Consider the following 20,572-nt stretch of genomic DNA (forward strand, 5'->3'; position numbering starts at 1 on the left):
GACTAAAATCTATTTCCATCAAATGTTTTGTTTTATTCGGAAAAATCGGTGCTCTCCAATCTTGAAGGTTTCGAAAACGAATCATCACGATGTCATAGACGTGTTTCGAAGCACCGATATCATATTTTTTAACATTTCTCTCGCACAATCGACACGAGTATTTTTGGAGCGATTGATGATTAGTGTTCTGGAACAACCACTGATTTTGGACGACCTTCATGAAATTCGTTTTGAAAACACTGGCCCTAGATGGAGCTAAGTTCATCGGTGTACACTATTGCTCAGTTAATCCACATAGAGAGTTGTAAAAATTAATCGCGAGGAAATGTTCGCGATTTAATTCTATTTTTTGGCCGAGATGAGTATTTTAAGTTACAAAAGTTGTGAGTTGTCAGATTGCAACACAGGGGTTAGCAAATCCCGAAATGTGTATAATAGTCAATCTACGTATACTTACTTACTTACTTTACTACCGAGAAATTATTACACGTCGAAAAACTTAATTGTTTGCCTTTTTATTTGTAATTATCAATACCTTAATAGTACCAGAATTTTTAAATTGATTTTATAGTTAAAAATTTAAATTTGTATTTTAAACATAGAAATTTACCAAAAATAAAAATAAAAACAATTATTTTTATAGTAGGTATTATAGTATTAAGGTGACTTACACTCGTACAATAATTCATTTATATTTGTAAATCAAATTAAATCAATGATGTCTATATGTATGCGTGTATGTTCCAGTGTTGTATGTATGGTGTTTTACTTGCTTGTTCATATGTTGTATGGGTGCTTAAAATTAAATCTACATATTTATAGATACAATACCAGAATCGAACTATCCGTGTACTGCTTTGTGAATCTCGTATTGCAAGACGTTAGATAGTTCAAAATTATAAATTCAAAGGAATAAATGAAAAAAAAAATTAAAAATTTAATGGAAGTTTGCCATTATTGCCATAAATACACATATGATAATGCAAATCATAAGGAAAAGGTGCCAATAGTTAATAACAACGCATACGATTTTCTGATTTTTAAGCTATTTTCAAATATTTTATTGCAATTTATATGGGGAAAAAAGTTTCCTTTCGAATGGTGTGGACAATTTAAATATTGAGTGAGCGCACAGCAAGCGTTTAGTTGCATTGACCAGACGGCAGTAGGTTTAATTGTTGCATTTATATTTTCTAATAAAAATATATAGCTATTTTTTTCAGCTTAAATGAGAGCTGAGAATGGTTATATAAGGAAATTTAGGTGGACGAAGCCAAAACAGTGAGCTTTCTGCTTGAAACACCTTTGAAAAACTCCAATCCTTACAAGAACTCTAAAAATATTAAAAGTTAAGCGAATTGCGGCTTTACAGGTTAGGCAGGCTTTCAAGAACAGCTAATAAAAAATCAATTTTGAAGAAATACTCATTATGCAAACGCTTTATTTATTCATTTGCATAGAAGCAATTAGGTGGGATACATATGTATACACACTCTTATAAGCAAAATTAGAAAAACAGTACAAAAACTTCGTTGTATTATTATTGAGCACACTATATAGAGGGTCAGTGCTGTTACGGATTAGTTATTATTTGAATATTTTAGGGAATATATGCAAATGCACATTTGAAGAGTGTCACTGCAGTGTAACCAACTGCCGACCGCATTTCTTAGCAAACGCTTAAGCATCACTCGGAAAAAAATCAGAATTAAATTATTTCACAATTCTTAAGCGTGTTATTTGAAGCCTATTTTGTAACATCTACTCGTTGGTAATACAATCTGCTCTCGCATATTGTATATTTACTTTCTAAATCAATTCAGATAAAACTATTTAACTGAATTCCATAAGTAACTTAACTTAATTGCAAATCTAAAGGAGTATTATTATGTAAGACAACTTTTTTGATTAACTAAACATTTATAATGAGCTTGATACTTATACATTTTGTTTATATTTAGTTGTACTTCACTCTGAATTATTCATTTATTCAATTAATTTGTATTTGTTTGAACATGTTTTTAAGTATTGTAGAGCGAATAAGCGTGTTTAAAGTGTAATATACTCCTACAAAGAAATATGCTATGTTTTGTATCACTCACAGAAGCGAATACATTTTTAGCTTTAAAACTTTAACCAAATGTTGTGACGGATCAAGTTAAAATTCTTTCCTTTTTTACGTTTCTTTTTTGCTGCTTTCCGCATCCTTTCATTTAAATTATGTAATTATTTCAATATGCTGCCTGTTTCTGCGTACTAAGTGCTAAGCTTGGATCAATGCGTTCGACAAAGCATCGGCTAGAACGCTTTCTTTCTTTCCTATGTATAATTATGCCATAATTAATCTTAAAATATTTGCTTCTTGGTTTAAAATTTTACATCACGTCTAGACTTCTTTCTGCTGGCCGGGGTTCATAAAATATTTCTGTTTGAAAATTAGTCGCAGCAATTTATTGTTTGCACTTTTTGTTTAATGAATTTGCTTTTAAATTATTTTCAGGTCAATTTGCGTGTTCGTTTCAGCGGTTTCTGGTTGTTTGCTTGCTGGTTGTGGTTGTAGGTCTTGTTTTCTATTTATATTAGCTTATTGAGTCCACTCACAGTTGTTGGCGCTTTTGAACTATTGGACCTCTGATGGCTCTGGTATGTTAGAAGCAGACGAAAGATGGTTATTAGGGTCTGGTGCATTCAGGGGCTGCAAGAAAAAGAGAAAATAAATTTTATTTTTTTGGTTTGTTAAATGTTAGTAATATAATTGAGATAATTTAATTATAACAGAAAAATTACAACAAATAATGTAAGTGAAGAAATTAAAATGTTAAAATAATTTAATTTTTACTGTTGTAAATTTCAATAAAACGCAATGTCAAATTAGTTACGTACATATTTTAGGTATTTTTGACGAAACGGTCTTGTAGTGTTTGACTTTTAAATATAATACTTTAAATATGATTCTTATTTTTTATTGTTATGTTATTTATTCTAAATTTTATTTTGCTTTTTTACAGTACCCTACACTCATACTAATTTCAACCAGTTGACAGTAATTTACGAATATATAAAAAAAACAATTTTTTTGAATTAATAATTTTTTAAAATAATATTTCTTTAATTATTTAATAGAGTTACATAAATGGTGAGCATTATTAATTTAAAGTGAAAGCTTAAATCATTTTCACCAAGTCTTGTTGAAATTTTAATCTCCGAAAGGATAAATGTTTTTTTTCTCTTAACAGTTTCAAAGAGACGGTTACAACAAGTTATCAATTAATAATGTTTAATGAAAACTTAAGCAATAGTTAATGCTTTTTATAAGCTGAATAACGTAAAACAAAATATTACTTGAAAGACTTTAAACACTCTTGAAATGATTTTTGCTGAGTATATGATCGCATATACAGGTACATATGTATGTACATATATGTTATATAAATATAAAGGATATTCCACAAATTTCAAATTAATGTTCTCAAAAAATAAATTTCAATAATAATTTAGTGTACATATGCAGGATTAGTTTTTCACTTGAACAAATTTTGATTAAAATTAGGCTTTCACTTTTTAATTTCAATTTTGGTCTTGGGATTATATTTATTTTTTCAATTCAAATAAAAATAAGTTTTTAATCCGATTTTTGGGACTTAATATATTTATTATATTTAAATCCAGTATTTGTGATTCAAAAATATTTTTTAATCATTATTTGGGATTAAAAATTATTTTAATTAATTACAAATTATTTAAATAAATCTTTTAATTAAGTTTAATGCTTTCATATGAATGCCGCCAAATATTACAAAAAGAATTTCAACAAAGGTTATTAAATGGAAAATGCTGTTATGTTTAATAAAATTAAACAAATTCGATAAAGCACTAGTTTATTATTTACTAATAATACTGAATAGTAATACATACTTATGTCATTTTCACATCATTGAGCAACTTCAATGTAAAAAAAAAACGGAATACAAGCAAGAATTCGTCAGAAAATAAATTTTGAAACTAAATTTGAAATTAAAAAATGTATATTTCAAAATAGGAAGTTAGAATTATTTAGTACATTTTAATTAATTAAAAATACGAATAATTATTCGGTATAAAATTTTAATTATTTTAATAGGCGTAACAATGTGTCAATCAATAATAATCAAATGTGTCAATTATAGATTATCAGGCTCTTTAACAAAGGCGATAAATCAACGAATAAGTATTATTTATTGTATTCGACACACACATTTCCAAACCCATAAAAGTACACACACATACATATTTACATAGAGCTAAATACTTCAATTAGAAATTTAAAGCTAATATTACATAATCGATCAACCAAATGAAAACTAACAACGAGCTGGTGATAAGAACAAATTTAAACAACTTTTACTAGTTAAACAAACAACAAACTTCAATTGTTTAGAAACTTATAGAAAGCACAGCAATCGAAAAGTACTGAAATGATACAAATACAGGATGTATTAACCATTTACTTGAGTTCGCTTTCTTTTGTCCATGGATGCGCATATATGAAATCAACATCCATATAAAAATATGGATATACATATTAAGTGAGTATGCGCATATGTAGGGCTGGAAAGCCAGAGCGTTCATTTACTAACAAATCTACTACACTAAACAATGCTAACACTAACAACAACAACAACATACAATCAACAGCAACAGCAATAACAAGAACAACAACAGCAACACATATCTATACCTACCGATTTACTACTCACAAGTCCATGCTGTAATCCAACTTGCGGTGGTATATGCACCGACGGCACCGTAGGAACTGGCGACGGATTCACTACCGACGGCGGCGGTGGAACGATAAGCGCACTGCCAGCTGCACTATGCGGTACATCATGTGTGGTACTATGGGCCTGTTGCAGTCCGCTCGTTGCATAATATCCGCCATTTAATCCTGTTTGTTTGTATACATACATATATGTAGCATATAGCATAGTAACATCGTTAATATTGAAATACTTGCAGCATCAGAACTATAAGAACTACAATTTTATCTCTACTAACTATCTATAAATGCAGCAGTTTTTTGTTTGACATAATGCATTATACAATTTGCTCAATGAAAGTTCATACATGTGTACGTAAGTACGTTTGTGTGTCTATGGGAATTAATTTAAAGTGAATTTTGTAAAATTTCCTTTTATGTATTTTGTTCAAAAAGTTTCCTAAAGAGAAATAGATTATCATGTTGTAGAAGACAATGGCAATGATTTCGGCGTTTAAAGGGTTTATTCAATATTAATTATTGTATTTGTATGCGGTTGTTGTTGCTGTGCCTGTAGTAGCATAAAAACTATTGCCAATGCTTTAATATGATGTGTGATGACAGTATATGCCTGGAAGGCAGCCCAATCCTACCGTTGAAGTACATCCAACTTCGCTGCACGGCCATATGGCTAAGATCAATGGCTAATATCGCTAAGATCATAATACGTATTATATTTATTGCATTCCTATTGCTGTTTTATACTATAGTTACCGCGACGAAAAACTGTTTTTCATTGCTGCCGGAAATGGTTAAAACACCCCAACTAAACTTAACTTAGACTTAAAACGTAAACATTAACGAATGTCCATCCTATATGCGAATATCTAAACAAATTATCTAATATTACCAAAAAATTTAGCAGAATACTTGAAAAGTAAAATTTTGCATGTGTAAGAGCTGAAAAGCATACTCAACTATTTGACGAACTATACTTTATTAAGTTTTTTTTGAAGGCATTCGAAACTTTCTGCGTGTAACTCCTCTTGAACAAGAAAAAAATCAACAAAAAACTTTAACCTCGACTGAACCCAAGCTCTAAAATACTCTTACCGTAACATTCCTTATAGCATAAAGGGTATAAAAAGATCTTTATTTTGATTTTGATAGGGTCAATTTGAATGGCAGCTATATGCTATAGTGGTGCGATCTTAAAAATGTGGTCCGGGATTGGACAATAATCAAAAGATTTTCATACACGAACTTAAACTTCATTGTTATATGTCAGCTATATGCTACAGTAGTCCAATAGTGGCGACTCCGACAAACTTGCAGCTTCTACAGCACTAGAGACACACCAATCGTTCAAAATTGCACCATTTTGCATATCAGTGTTGAAAATTCATACGAACTCACATACAAATCAATTCATACATAAAAACCTATATTAACTAATTCATAGCCTTTTTCGAAGCGTAGCTCGTTTGCTCCTATGCTAATAAATACTTTCTATTCTATCGGTATTTGCTTATGCCACTTGTTTGTTCGATTCGCCACTCTCCAAGATATACAAGCACACTGCGAATTGTAACTGTAACTATTTTAGAACAATTTTTGGAAATTCGTGGGAATGATGGAAACGAATATGCTGCACAAAACAAACTGTAAGTGTAAGTGAATGAGAGAGGAATTTGTCATCTTGTGCTACAATTCCGAAATTCCATTTCTTTGGAATTGCATATATTGTAGCTAAAGCCGATATAGTTAAGTACTTGGTGGTCGATATGTGTCGTATGTAAATCTAGTTTTTAACCTAAGTGATATCTATTTAGCTTTAATAAATTTACTGACTTTCATTCGCAGCATTCGTTTTTTGTTTTGTAGTTTACTTATAAAACTTTTTATATAACATTTTTTTTGTGCATAAAAATTTCTATTTCACTTATATATACAAAATTTTGCTCTCGCTTAATGATTCCATCATCCCAGAAAATTTCAAATGCCTTCGCAAAAACAAAAAAAAAAATAGAAGGAAATAACTCTAACAACATAAGAGACTCAATGGTATTGATTTATTTGCGAAAACTAAATGCAACCGACAAAAGCCGACAATGCGCAGCTATGTTGACTATGTACAAGTATATCGAAGAAATTATGCTTAAAGAAAAGAGTTTAGCGCGTTTGTTTTTAGAATTTAGTTTATTTTTGTTTTGTTTTTTGTTTCTCTGGAAAAGTTTAATTTTATTTAGCTTTCACAGTTATTAAAAATATTTATACAATACAAAATAACAGTTTTCATCTCATTTTACTTTCTTTTGCATCATTGTCTTGACCATAATTATGATCATTTTAATCTGTTGTTTTAACTTCAATCTTTACTCTTCCTTATTTAAACTTATACTTTTATGTGTCTCATATACTTATTATAATATATTAATGTATGTATAATTTCTTTTGCATTAGTTTTTATTTTTTTATTTTTACTTTTTTTGTTTTTGTTTTTAAATTTGCAATGTGGGAGTGGGTGCTCAGTATACATATTCCTTTGCAATAAACAGTAGATGTAGACGTGATTGCAGTGGTGATGGTTGCGGTCGTTGTATGCAAGTAGCTGCAGCTGGGCAAATGGCGACACGTCGCTGACAACATTCACAATTCCAGACTTTGTTTTTTATAACAAATAATTTACAGCTTTCTAGTGAATCTTGGTTTACGACAAAGTATAAAATTAAAGGCATAGATAAAGATCTGTTATGTTGTATTTTGAGCGTTCACTGCCTATTTGAACTTGCAGTGGCGCCTGCGCGCTTTATTTGCGGTTGATTTGTGCAAATTATCCCTACTTTGTAAGCTACAATTTATATTTCATGGTAAATATTTGGAATTTATAATAAAAAATTCTGACTGAGAATCAAGACAGTGAAAGTCAATTGTGGAAATGTGCCTCATATCAATATTACATAAATAATTGCAATTTTTGATTTGGTTATTTCAGAAATAGATGCGGAAGGACATTTAAGCATTTAATGTGGTTTCTATATGAGTTTCTTTGTAATTATACTGCATACGCACACGTATAGTTTCATGTATACATAAGCGTATGTTGCAAGCGTAAAAAATATTTCACACTTAAGAAAGCTCTGAGATGCGTTAACACCCTTTCTGTGTTGCAATTGCTTTATGTGACAGCTAAAATGCTTGGAAAATAATACAACTATATATTTCGTGTGATTTAATTAACAGTAATTTAAGTTCATTACACTTTCCCACAGCGTTTTCACAGTGAACGAATGCAGCTGCGAAGAAAATAATAAACGAAACGTTCGCGCACATTTTCACACGATAAATTTGCGTGCGTGTCTGTTTGCATTATTCAGCATGCTAATATTTTTAATCATAAAACTACATACTATTTTCTTTTCTGAACTTATAAATCGATTTTATATTTTTATTATTTACTTTATTTTTACTTTTATATAATCGTATCTCTAAATTAATATTATTAAATTTAAAGTATTTTAAATGTACATAATCTATTCTGTTTTAGTATATTTGAAGTTTGTTAGGTTAGATGTTAAAATTTTTGTTATATCTTTTCTCATCGTCCTTCATGTTGCTAATGTTCATTCATTTATTTGTTTGTTTTATCCCGCGCATCTATTGTTTGTCATTATTGTTGTTGTATTAAAGAAGAATATCAGCTGTGTAACGGTTTATAGCAACGGTTTGATCGCAAATCTTCCCTATCATATATAGTATTGTTTGTTGTTACACGCTTTTAGCTTAATTATTTCGCATCCAAAATGGCAACTGTTTGTTTTTAGGTTAGAATTTAGGCAAATCAATTTTGAACTGTTCGCTGTATTACATACGTTTTCGATATATGCACCATACATGTATGTATGTATGTATTGGTAGTTAAAAATAAACAAGGATGATGAGATCATTTAAAGAGCAGATTTTCATTTTTCTTATTAAAAGTTCTTTAGACAAAGCTTAAAACCATCCAAACTTAATTATAATTACTAGAAGAAACATACCAATGTTTTAGCATATACATATATATTATGTTCAAGTAAAAATAATTGTTTGAGGTTATAGTTATACTATCAACTACAGTTTTATTTGATTTTTGAAAGTCAGTAAATTTTTGCTTGCTTTAATTATAAAACGTACATAAAATGAATATAAAATGTTAAGTAGTCATTATGTGCACAGATATGATACACAACTGCTTACAAAATATAGAAATAACTTCTTCATTCCTCTTCTATGATTTATAAACGATTGTTTGCTTTACAATAATGGATAAGACACACTCTTACAATTAACATCCATTAACACACAAAATACTTTAGCATTATGTCCTGTATACATTTAACGACATTAACTCTTAAATTACACCAGCAGGCACCCAATATTCGAATTCGGTTGGATGCCAAGTGGATGTATAATTATGTTTTGATGTGTAGTTGTCGTTCACTTTTAAGTTTATTATTAGCTTGTTAAAGATTTTGTAGCATATATGTATATCACAAGGAAATTTCATGAATGCTATCAAATATTTTGCTTGCTATTTCAAAATTATAATTTTTTTTACTGACGAATTCTTTGAAGAGGAAACATTACCATCTTATTTGGAACCATTTTTATGGTTGCACTTTTTTATATTGTAATTTACAAATATGTCAAAAAAGCAAAAATAATTTCGGTCTGCCCTTTTGAACTAACAAAAATGCGAAAACTCTAACCTAACGCAAAATAGGGGAAATTACAATATAGAACATAAATTCAAAAAAGTTTGGAATAAAGCAATGCGAAAACAAGAAGAAATATTTAAACAGCAAATGAATATAGTAATACACAATTGAATTCAAAACAAAAAGGTGCTAAAACAGAGTGCAAAAATTTTTGTATTCAGATAACACTAATATTTAACAAGGACGGTGCGCTTAATAGCTCATTAGGAAAATTTTATATTTTTCTCTTCCAAGACTTTTAATTTCTTAAATGTGAGCTTTGAAATACATATATTTTTAGCGCTCACTTTTTAATTTGGGTTTTGTATATAATGCGGACTATAAGAAAATAAATTAGTTGTCCAAATTTATAAAGAACGCAAAACATACATAAAGAAAATTATCAATTGACAAGCGGTTGCGTTTGATGAGAAACGAAAAAAATTCATTGATCTGATGTGCTTATAAACAAGTAAATAAAGAAATATGAGTTAATTTTATTAATTTAAATATCGAAAAAATAAAGAAAAAAACAATATATACGGACAGTTACGTCGTGACAAAAATTAGCGAAATTAGAAAAATTGTAATAAGAATCATGGTACATTTGTACATTTTCACTTTTTGATGCAGATATGCAGATACATACTGAATAATACAAAATTCTGGAATTTCGAAAGCCCTAATGCGTACAAGGCCAGCAGTTCAGTATGCGAAAACAGTCACAGACTATAAAGTGCAGATGATAAGAATCATAAAATATATTTGAATGAACTGCGCATTGAAATGTTAAAACAAAAAATCCATTGTGAAAATCAAGAGTAGTCTAACCAAACCGTCGTGTATGTTTTTGCGTGTTCTGACAGAATCGGATGCCTTGCAACAAACTTCACTGCCGCGATTGATTTTTCAATATATATATGTACATATATATTTTTATTTTATTTTTTTTTTTATGTTTTAAACTGTATGTATGTATACATATAGAGCGCGTATGCTAATGAAGGAGGGTAAATGAGTTTGGACATAAATACAACTATGTACATATTGTACATATGTACACACATTATTAAGCTCATGTATTGTACAACTGCATGACTTTTTTATTATTAAGGAAATTGAAACATATGTACGTATATGCTCCGCTACTGATGCGCTGCTGTAAACCTAATTAAATTTGTCTCAAGAAATTCATTTCTTTTCCTCTCTCGCTATATTATGTGCATTGCATTTTTATATCTTTTTTTGACTTGTTACTATATGCTTATTATTATTATTTTGCTTTTTCTTTGTTGTTGGTATTGTGATTCTATGCACTAATCTAATTGTGTTTTTTGTTTTATTTTACTTTTTTTTGTTTTGCAGATTCGCATTTATATTAGATTCTTAAATAGTCCTTATTATGATTTACTGTTTTGTGTTTGTGGTTTTATATTCTTTGCATCTTTTTAAATATTTCAATATACTGTATTATGCTCTGTTTTTAGTTTGCAGGTTTTATTACACTCAATATTTATATTTTAACTCTATTTTTGTGGTGTTTTTTTTTATTTAAATTTAATTGTATTTAAACCTGTTTGCTTTATATTCAGTTTTCGCGCTTATTATAATTTGCAATGTTTCTCTTCTATTTCCTCTTTTTGTTTTCTTGGTAATTATTAAAGTTACGTTTAGTTTAAAATATTACTTTCACTTTTCTGGATTTGATAATATTTGTAGTTTACCTTCTGAATACACTGCCGCAGCTGCAGCAGCAGCAGCCACAGCTGGTGTTCGCAAGAAATATTCCTTATTAACACAATTCCTTAAGACGTCTGGAATATTGCCGACTATTGCCCGTCGTATCTCCGTTGCTGCCATTTCTCGCAACTCGGTTGCGGATGCATCGCTGAAGAAGGCTGCATGTGGTGTACATATAAGATTTGGAGCATCTTTAAGGGCTCCCTGCAAAAAATAATATGTTATTAGTAATTGTTTGTATTGCCAAATATACATACTAAGAATAAATTATCTAGTTATGCATAAATTGGCAATTAGAGGCTTACTTGGAATACATTGTAGGGCTCGTTTTCGTGCACATCTAAAGCTGCAGCTCTTATTCTGCCTTGTTTCAGAGCCAGTGCCAAGGTCTCGTCATCGACCAGCCCGCCTCGTGCTGTGTTTACCAAAAATGCACCAGGTCGCATCTGTCATAATAAAAAAAAAAAAAAAAGTTTATGTAAATAATCAAACCAATAAATTAAAGACACCGGTGGCACACTAATTAGCACATCCTTACATATTCCCATAGTACTGCTTGAAAATTGAAGATAACGATATTTAAGAAAATTTTTTGTATATAAATTAGTTATTTTTACACTTAAAAATCAGGCACTACTGAAAAGTTTGTGGTCGGTTTCAAATAAATGGGCCTTTATTTCATAAATACCGCCTTTATTTCATAAATAAAGACAGCGCATGTTTTGAAGGCAGTTATTCAAAAGAAAATTCCCAATGACATCTACGCGGATCTAGGGTCATCCATGCCGAGAGGATGTACATCCGTTATTTCCCAAAATGGATACCCATGTAAATATGTATTGAGTAAATATAAACCCATTAATTTTATTTTTTTTAATTACTTTCAAAATTTTATATGATTCTTTTTACGTTTTTTTTGAGATGTGTTGGTCTCTTGACCAAGCTGTTTCAAAATAGATTTGAGGTTATATTTGAGTGCACATGCGGGTGTGCTAATTAGTGTACCACCCCTGTATAATGATTTCTTTTTTAATTAAGGAACAGTATCATACCTGTTTAATTGTGAATTCGTTAATTAAGTGGTGGTTGTGTTCGTTGAGTGTACAATGCAACGACACACAATCCGATTGAAACAGCAAATCTTGTAGGGTGTAGACACGAGTTAGACCAAGCGATTTGTCGATACCATCCGGAAGATAGGGGTCGTAAAATATAACATTAAAGCCAAATGCTTTTGCTCGCAAAGCGACAGCGCTGCCAATGCGACCAAGTCCTACAAGTCCTAAGGTATCTCCTCGAATCCTTGCGCAACCCTACAAAAAATTTATGAAAATTTTTTAATTTCAAAATTTTCTGTTACTTTTCAAAATATTTAACATACATGCGCTGCTTCTCGAACTTGTTCAGGACCAGTGAATTTTTTGCCTTCGCGCACCATATTCGCCAGCCAATAGGTCCTTCGATACAAATTCAATATCAAACACATTGTTGTATCTGCTACTTCCTCAACACCATAACCCGGTACATTACAAACGGCAATACCTAGTTCACCCGCTGCTTTCACGTCGATATTGTCCGTACCGCTACCAATCCGCACTATAATACGTAAAGCTTTGAATTTTTCCAAATCCTCTTTTGTAAGGATTATAGTATGCCACATTAGTGCGCCGACAGCTTCATTTAAAACCTATTTTGGATTAAATTTATATTAGATATGAACTTTAACATTACTGCTTAATCTAATTAGAATTTTACCTTTTCATGAATCTCGGATGTACTTTGTGCGTCGCAGAAGGCCACTGTGGCCACATCTTTCAGTATAGGCATTTCAATTGAACAGTCGCGTCCATCAAGTAACGCAACCAATGGACGTGCCTGCAACGGACCATTGGCGAATGTGCCTTTCACGTCTAAGCGTGAACGCTTCGGTAACATCATATTTTTATCCATTGTGTGGTACTACCGTATTTTTGTATTTAAAACTACGTTTTCGTTTTCCAAGTCTATGTTAATATGTTTGTGTGTTAAATACACTCTTCCTGCATTATATGAACGAAAGAAAGAAATTTAATTATATCATAATCAAAATGTTTTGATAATAACAGACTTTAATAATAGTCAGCAATACTTACCTCTATAAATAATATAAAACTTTGACCTTAAAAAAGAAATGTGATGAATTGCAATTTTTCGGTTTTCCAACTAAGCGCAATCGTTCGTATCTTGCACTTCCTTTTCCACTTGAGTTCAGCTATGTAAAGCGTAAAATTATACGACACAGATTTTCTCAGATATTTCAACTGGCACAACGATTACAATTTAATACAAATGAGGTTCCTTCATACATAATAACTTCATTTCATTCATGTTGAATTGTCCATTTTACCTAAAAAATGTTAATTAAAATTTATCGTTCAAATTAAATTAAAAAATTGTTGTGGTTATTATTGTAGCAGAATATAACATTTCAAAAACATCGCTGCCGAGGTGACAGATAGCCAGATATACATATGTATAATTCATACTTTTCATTTAAAACTTTACAATAAAGTTATAAAAACTGAAGTTTATATTAGCAGGTGTTGGTACGCGTTTATCGATTTTGTGATGAAATTATTTTTAACATTATTTTCAAAAACATAATTTACAAGCTTTGACAGTGAACACTATTGACAGTGAACTCATTGCTAATATTTACTTTTGAGCCAGCTTTTAATAAAAAGCTTTATAAAAAAATTATACAATATTGTAACATCTTTGTTGTTGGAATTTTTTTGAATTCAACTAAGAATTTAGTTTAGCATTGTTATTGTGATCATCTCCACTGTAGGAAATTATTGTTTCTATACACACATGAAACGTGTGCATACGCGAATTAATTCCTAAGTTTTTATGATATCAATCTGAACTTTTCCACATGTCAGTTTCTCCCCAAGAAGCTGCCTATTTGTAATTGTTGTAGCAGCAGTAAATATTCAAAAAATGAATGGTGCCTAGTTGTCGGTCGTTGCCCGGATAAAAATTCGAGTTCGTTCCAGTTACCTAGACGAGACTGAAGTGGGAACGGTTCATTTGGCGGAACCGCGAATCTTGTATTCAAAAACATATTTATTTAACAAAGTACCTTTAGTAAATAAGGTACATAGTAGATAATTGTCCAACGCAGCGCTATGATCTCTCCGAACAAATTATTCAGATTTGACAACTATAGAACATAAAATGTCATATAAAGTGATCGATCAAAAACAAGACTTGATGGTTCTTTGTATTGCAAACCTTGGCTAGAAAGAACTAAAAAAGAGTTTTCCGTTGGATGCAAACTATTATCCCACTGGGATGTTTGAAAAATACTGGGAAACCGTTGAAATCACTAGTGACATCAATTTTCATTTCAAATAGTGTATAAAACCAAATAAGCTTATTTCCTCTTATCCTTCTCCGATCATGATCTTATTAAACAAGTAGACACAAGTGTAATATGTAATGTAAATAGGTTATATTTTAGTGAATTAAAAAAGTCTCAATCGATTCCTTTATTGTACTTAGTATTTATAATATCAAAGGTATGTTATGCTAGCACTTGTATGATAACCTTCAACTTGATCACTTTCTATCTACATATGGCATTAGTATGTATCGTAATTGTATTCAAAAGACAACTTAGTTTTGTTGATTTCAAGAAAATCACACACCGAAATAACTGCAATTAGAAGATGCAAACAATCTCAAATATTTTTAATTACATTTGTACCTATTCAAGAATATAGCTATAAAATATACACACATGTATTTATACTGCGTTCACATGTACGTGAGATTAGAATAAAGTTCTTATCAGTTAAATATGAAATAGTGCAAACGGTATGCTATAGTGCCAAAACGAATGCACAAACGTCAATTTTGATATATACATATGTATGTATTACAACCGCGTTTTTAAACGAAGCTTAAATTTTAGTCTTGTCGCTGACTAAATGCAGAACAGAAACAAAAATACATATAATCACAAGTAGTGACCGTTAGATGGTATATACATACAATATGAACATATATGTATATTCACAATATCTGTAAGTTATATGCGTACTTCAAACAATGCATGTTTTACTAACACATTCAATTGATCACAGTAGCTAGCTCTACTGTACAAGTATGAAAAACACAGAAATAAATAATACAACAAACATATTCACGTATACATATACATACATATGTATATGTGTAGAATACAAATGCGGTACTTTCAAAGATAAGACTGAAAATGAAATTCTATTTCAGGCAGCTGAAAGATATAGCGCGCAATTGTGAAATCATTAACACCTGCTGTCCCTCTCCATCAACATACCCTTTAGGTGCAGCTAGCTTTTGATTACGAGTTCGCACAATTATGTACATACGTGCATACGAACGTATATACATATGTAAACGCATATGAAGGTATGTATGTTTATATGAAGGCTACATAGGCAACAATTCAGTTTCGTTTCTGACGAATGATAAGATTAGGATTTGTTTTTGCTATTTTTGTGTTGAACAATTTGATGACGTGCGAAAGCAAAATATTCCAAACGATCATAGACAACAAAATTAAGGTCTGATTATTTACATACACATACATACATATATGCCTATACCTATTTAGGAATATTCTTTATAGATTAAGAATGACTGAGAAGAATTTGGACACATTTCCATTTTCCACTATATTGAATAAATGCTATAAAATTGATAATTGATTATTTAATAAAAATTAATCTTTGTATTAAAACATACATATTTTTGTTCGTAGATATTAAAAAAAAATAGTTTATATATCCGTCTATTCTGCGATTTATGTATCCAAATATGGATTAAAATTTCTTAAACTAAAACTATCTCTATATTATTGTGACTAAGCAAACACATAATACATGTGCTAAAATTCTGCATATGTATGTATGTATATAAATATTTACATATGTCACTCTTCATATGCGACTGTAACATGGTTGCAGGTATTTTGTATATAAACGCTTGAGCAGTGGGATCAGAATCATATACAGTACAGAAAATACAAGTGAAATTAACACGATTATATTGTACTACTCAAAAGCAACCCGATCCTATTACCAATATAAACTATGATATTTAACATTAATTAATGAACTTGCGTGCGTAGCACATTTAATGTGTGTGTCAACGTACAAACTGAGCCGGTAAACATTCACTTCCATCCAATGGTTGATTATCAGTAAGTTAAGCTATGTAGCAACACAATTGACATTCTACAAATGCAAAAAACCGGTTTCGATTGCCATTAGCTCTTAAAAAACAAATACTAAAAACTGAAATGAAAAAATAACCCTATAAAGATTGGCATTTATAAAGTTGTACCTTTCCCTCTCATGCTGCTTATGTGTATAAACGGAGCAAACAAACAATAGAACCTATTTTCTAACTCTCTTTTCACTTAGCACTGCCATAAAGTCAAAAAGATAGTTGTCTGCCTGACTGCCTGCCTGTTGGATTGTTCGTTTCGTCATTCTTCCTTAAAAAACACGATTATACTTTGGTCTTATTAAAAAAAAAATATATATGCCATATAACAAATTTCATTTCAAATCCTAAGCTTCAATAGTAAATTGGTACTCAAATCATGTAACTATTAATAACAATGTTTAAAACACAAGACTTGTTATTATATTTATAATTAATTTAACAATTTTTAGTTTAATTTTAAAGTTGCTATTTTGTATTTGGCACAAGCTAAAGGGGTAAACTATCGTGTGTCTGACAGATATACATATGTACCAAAGTTTAACCTATACGCAACCCAAGAGTAAACCCGAAGGAACAAACGTCGTACGAGTTATTAGGGAAACGTTTAACGCTTTACTTTATTAGTCACACTGAAATGCAACAATTTATGCAAAACAAGTCACTGAAGATATTGCAAAGAACTGGTTGCATTTCCACAACTGCTCATGCTACGTTTGTCAAATGTAACGAACTTCACGTCGCTATCGGCAACTTAAGCCACAAAAACATGTGACTCCACAAAACGTGCTGTATGCAACGGCAGATAAACCTCTTTTCGTCTCAATGGCAAGGGAATAGTGTGCGTGCTCGTAATTGAATGACCGTAAGTCAGACAGGTCAGTGGGGAAATTGAAGTAGCTTAATGGCGGATGCATTGTGCGTTGTTCGAACAGACAACCCGCTAAAATTTACAAATGGCAAATGTGTACATACACATGCAGCAGTTGGTTTTATAACTTCTCTGGAATATGCCTGTCGATTTTTACTACTTGTTCATTGCGTTCATATGTTTCTTTTGTTTTATCTTTTTTTATATGTACATATATACATACATGTGTTCAATATTCAATAGCTTAGTGTTGCGTAGGTGGCAATAAGCAAAACGTCAAGAATTGCTTTTAGACAAATGCAGCGTGTAATATCAATGTCCGTTAAAGTTTCATACTTTTAAGAATGTATGTAGCTATGTCTTATTTGCATTTTCCTTAAACAATTTTATATATATATGCATATTTCAAAATATTTAATAAAGTTGACACCATGTTAAATCCCTATATTATATATTATATATGTATATGTATATTCAGAAGAAAAAAAATTGCAGCTCAATAAACTCTATTATGGTGGGAATAATATTACTGTACAGTAAACATATGCGGATTTGACACTGAGAATTCATGTTAATTCCAATTAATTTGCTGACAATACAAATATTTTGATCAGACTTGGATTTGTATACCGACATACTATATATCAAATATGCAAACGCATGTTCACACTAGTTCTATACAGAGATTTGTATGTAGATTTGACATTTTCCACTACATTCAAAAAATCCTCAAATACTGTCAAATTCTTTAGAAAATGTGTTATGAAAATATCTATTTTTAATTTGAAACAAACAAAAAACATTGTTGCAAACGCTGCCATCCGCATACTACATACCGCATTTTTATTTACATATTTATCATTTTTTCAGTGTAGACATTTGTATTCGCGTATGTAACTATATATTTCCTTTGTACTTTAATTCTTTCAAGATTTATGCAGATAACAAAATTTTCATTGCATTTTCTTCTTAAATTAAATACGCCAAATAACTATCTACATATGGTTTGATTTTTAAGCAGACGCTACAATTTGTAAAAACTTCGAAAAACAAAATGTTCGGGGAGCAAACGAACCTGCCAAACACAAAAAAACAATGACTTGGAAAAATCAATCATACAAAGATCACATCACAATTGATACAATTTCCATTGAACAAATACATTTTATATACGAAAAAGTTTATGTCAGTGGTATTTGTTGCTTTAGTTATTTATGTTATTTTGGAGCATAAAGAAATTGTTAAAAATGTGTCAACAATATTCGCCGCCATACTTGCACTAGTTATTCGCTCGCGCCATCTACACTCGTTAAAATTATCAGATTTTTGTTTCTTTTTGCTATTCCACTTTACAACTCGTTACTTTCTTTTTCTGCACGGCGTGCAAGTGTGAATAGGAGGCGGCTTATGGCTGGTGCGAAGCCTTTGGCCCTCAGCTTGTCAAGAAAAACTTAAATTGATTATCTTTATTGAACAACACGAGTTAAAGTGGGATTATAATGCATGTTATTTAATAAGTAGTGGCTATACCATTCTCGCAATACAAAAACTATTTATTTTCAAAAGTGAAACAAAAAGCACTTCTTTGTATTAATCATCCCACATATCTACAAATATAATTTTGACTATTAAGCAAGGCTTACCAGTAATAGTTTTCACTATTTTAAAGGGACAAAATTCACGAACGATTTGTTGAATGGTCACTATGTATGTATTGACCGACTTAAATGTGTTCTGCGACGTTGACAAGGTCTGGGAACGAAACGAACTATGACTGCGCGACAACTTTCAATTTTATTTTCTGCGATAGGCACGTCAACAAACTTTAAATTTGTAACAAGTTATAAACCATATTTTACAAAGTGTTGCCTTTTAAGTTTATAGCCGCGGCGGCAGACCGTGGATTTTGTGGTGCTACTCGCTCACTTGTAGTAGGCTTGCTTTTTTCTGCGTTGGTTAGCCCTTTTCGCTTGTACAGAACATAAAATTTTCCTCGAACAAATCGAGCAAACACAATGTTTAAACAACTACTTTTTATTCACAAACACTTCCTTGGTTGCTCCACTAAAAATGTACACTTATTTTATTTATTTTATGTACGTTTTCTCAGCAATTTTAGCAATTTTATAAGCAACGCGTTTTCTGACGAATCACTAAATTTTACACTCGTAGCTTTCAAAATGGCGGAAAATTGTGGAGAACACGGCGATTCTTTGCTGTCTGTGCTTCTTCTTGTTATCTTCAATTTTAGTACATAAATGACGCGATAGTGCATTTCGCACAAACCTCATACGCGAACGAATGAAAACTGAATCGCCGCAATGACAGTTGACTCGTTGCTGTTGCCGATTTTCAGTTTTCACTAGTTCCAAGCGTACTCACAAATGCTTTTTACAACAAATTTAAACCTTTCAATAAACTTGATAAGAAAACACCACAAAAATGCACACACCTTTTCTTTACCAATGTATCACAAGGAATTTAATTTATTATCAAAAGAATATATTGAAAAAATGCAGGGCACACCAAGACCTGTGAACATAAGCAACTATCGAACTCCAGCGAATTCTATCAAACTGCGAATAATTTTAGTACACGCTGCCATGCGGCATTTCAATTCACCAGGGCTGCATTGAGGAGTTTGTTCACACAAACATGGGAAAGCAATTTTTTTAATATTCTTATTTAATTAGACCACCTGATTTCGTTCATCAATACTACTGGAAAAAACACAATTCATTATTTTTAACTCGCTTTGTACTTCTAATTTATATAGCATACTACAAAACTAACTAAATTCTCATTTCCAATATAAATGGCCTAATGTTATTCCACTCGTTCTTGCCTACGAGTCTATGGGCAATCTGCTTGATTGCATTATTGCTACATTTGCAGTACTCATAGCTGAATTTTTCAGAATAACATGCAAAATTAAGTTAACATTTATATTTGACGGTTTCTTCATACATAAAGCACAATATTACGTTTTGTTTTAACTAAAGAAATTTTAATGTTCATTTAGTATTATTTTTAAAACTCTTAATTGTGAATGGTAACTCTTTTGTGAATTCTCTTTTACCCAATGCAATCGGTTGTTCCTTTTGTCAAAGACAACGAAAATAAATTGTTATTAGGTTTTCACATCTGAATGTGCAGTACATACTGAGGAATTCTTTTAAAGCACTTAACTATCTGTCAACTATTATTTAAATAAATAAAGTGATATACGTA

General features: G+C 30.8%; 1 protein-coding gene across 7 annotated transcripts; it reads right to left on the reverse strand.

Annotated features, from left to right (window-relative positions):
- Positions 1 to 671: 671 nt before the first annotated feature.
- Positions 672 to 19,897, reverse strand: LOC120766536 (C-terminal-binding protein). Of its 7 annotated transcripts, none has more exons than XM_040092113.1 (10): positions 19,794 to 19,887; positions 18,985 to 19,580; positions 13,347 to 13,600; positions 12,970 to 13,253; positions 12,596 to 12,901; positions 12,267 to 12,527; positions 11,529 to 11,660; positions 11,199 to 11,418; positions 4,737 to 4,924; positions 672 to 2,695 (listed from the first exon to the last, which is right to left on the reverse strand). In XM_040092113.1, exons 4-10 carry the CDS (start codon positions 13,162 to 13,164, stop codon positions 2,621 to 2,623), a joined length of 1,377 nt encoding a protein of 458 aa, XP_039948047.1. In that variant the 5' UTR covers positions 13,165 to 13,253; positions 13,347 to 13,600; positions 18,985 to 19,580; positions 19,794 to 19,887; the 3' UTR covers positions 672 to 2,620. The 7 variants fall into 7 exon arrangements, with proteins under 7 accessions (XP_039948047.1, XP_039948045.1, XP_039948046.1 ...); XM_040092111.1 differs by having other exon boundaries at positions 4,722 to 4,924; XM_040092112.1 differs by having other exon boundaries at positions 11,520 to 11,660; positions 19,794 to 19,886.
- Between the last annotated feature and the right edge of the window lie 675 nt (positions 19,898 to 20,572).

Source organism: Bactrocera tryoni, chromosome 1, assembly GCF_016617805.1.
Source record: "Bactrocera tryoni isolate S06 chromosome 1, CSIRO_BtryS06_freeze2, whole genome shotgun sequence".
Classification (NCBI taxonomy): Eukaryota; Metazoa; Arthropoda; class Insecta; order Diptera; family Tephritidae; genus Bactrocera; species Bactrocera tryoni.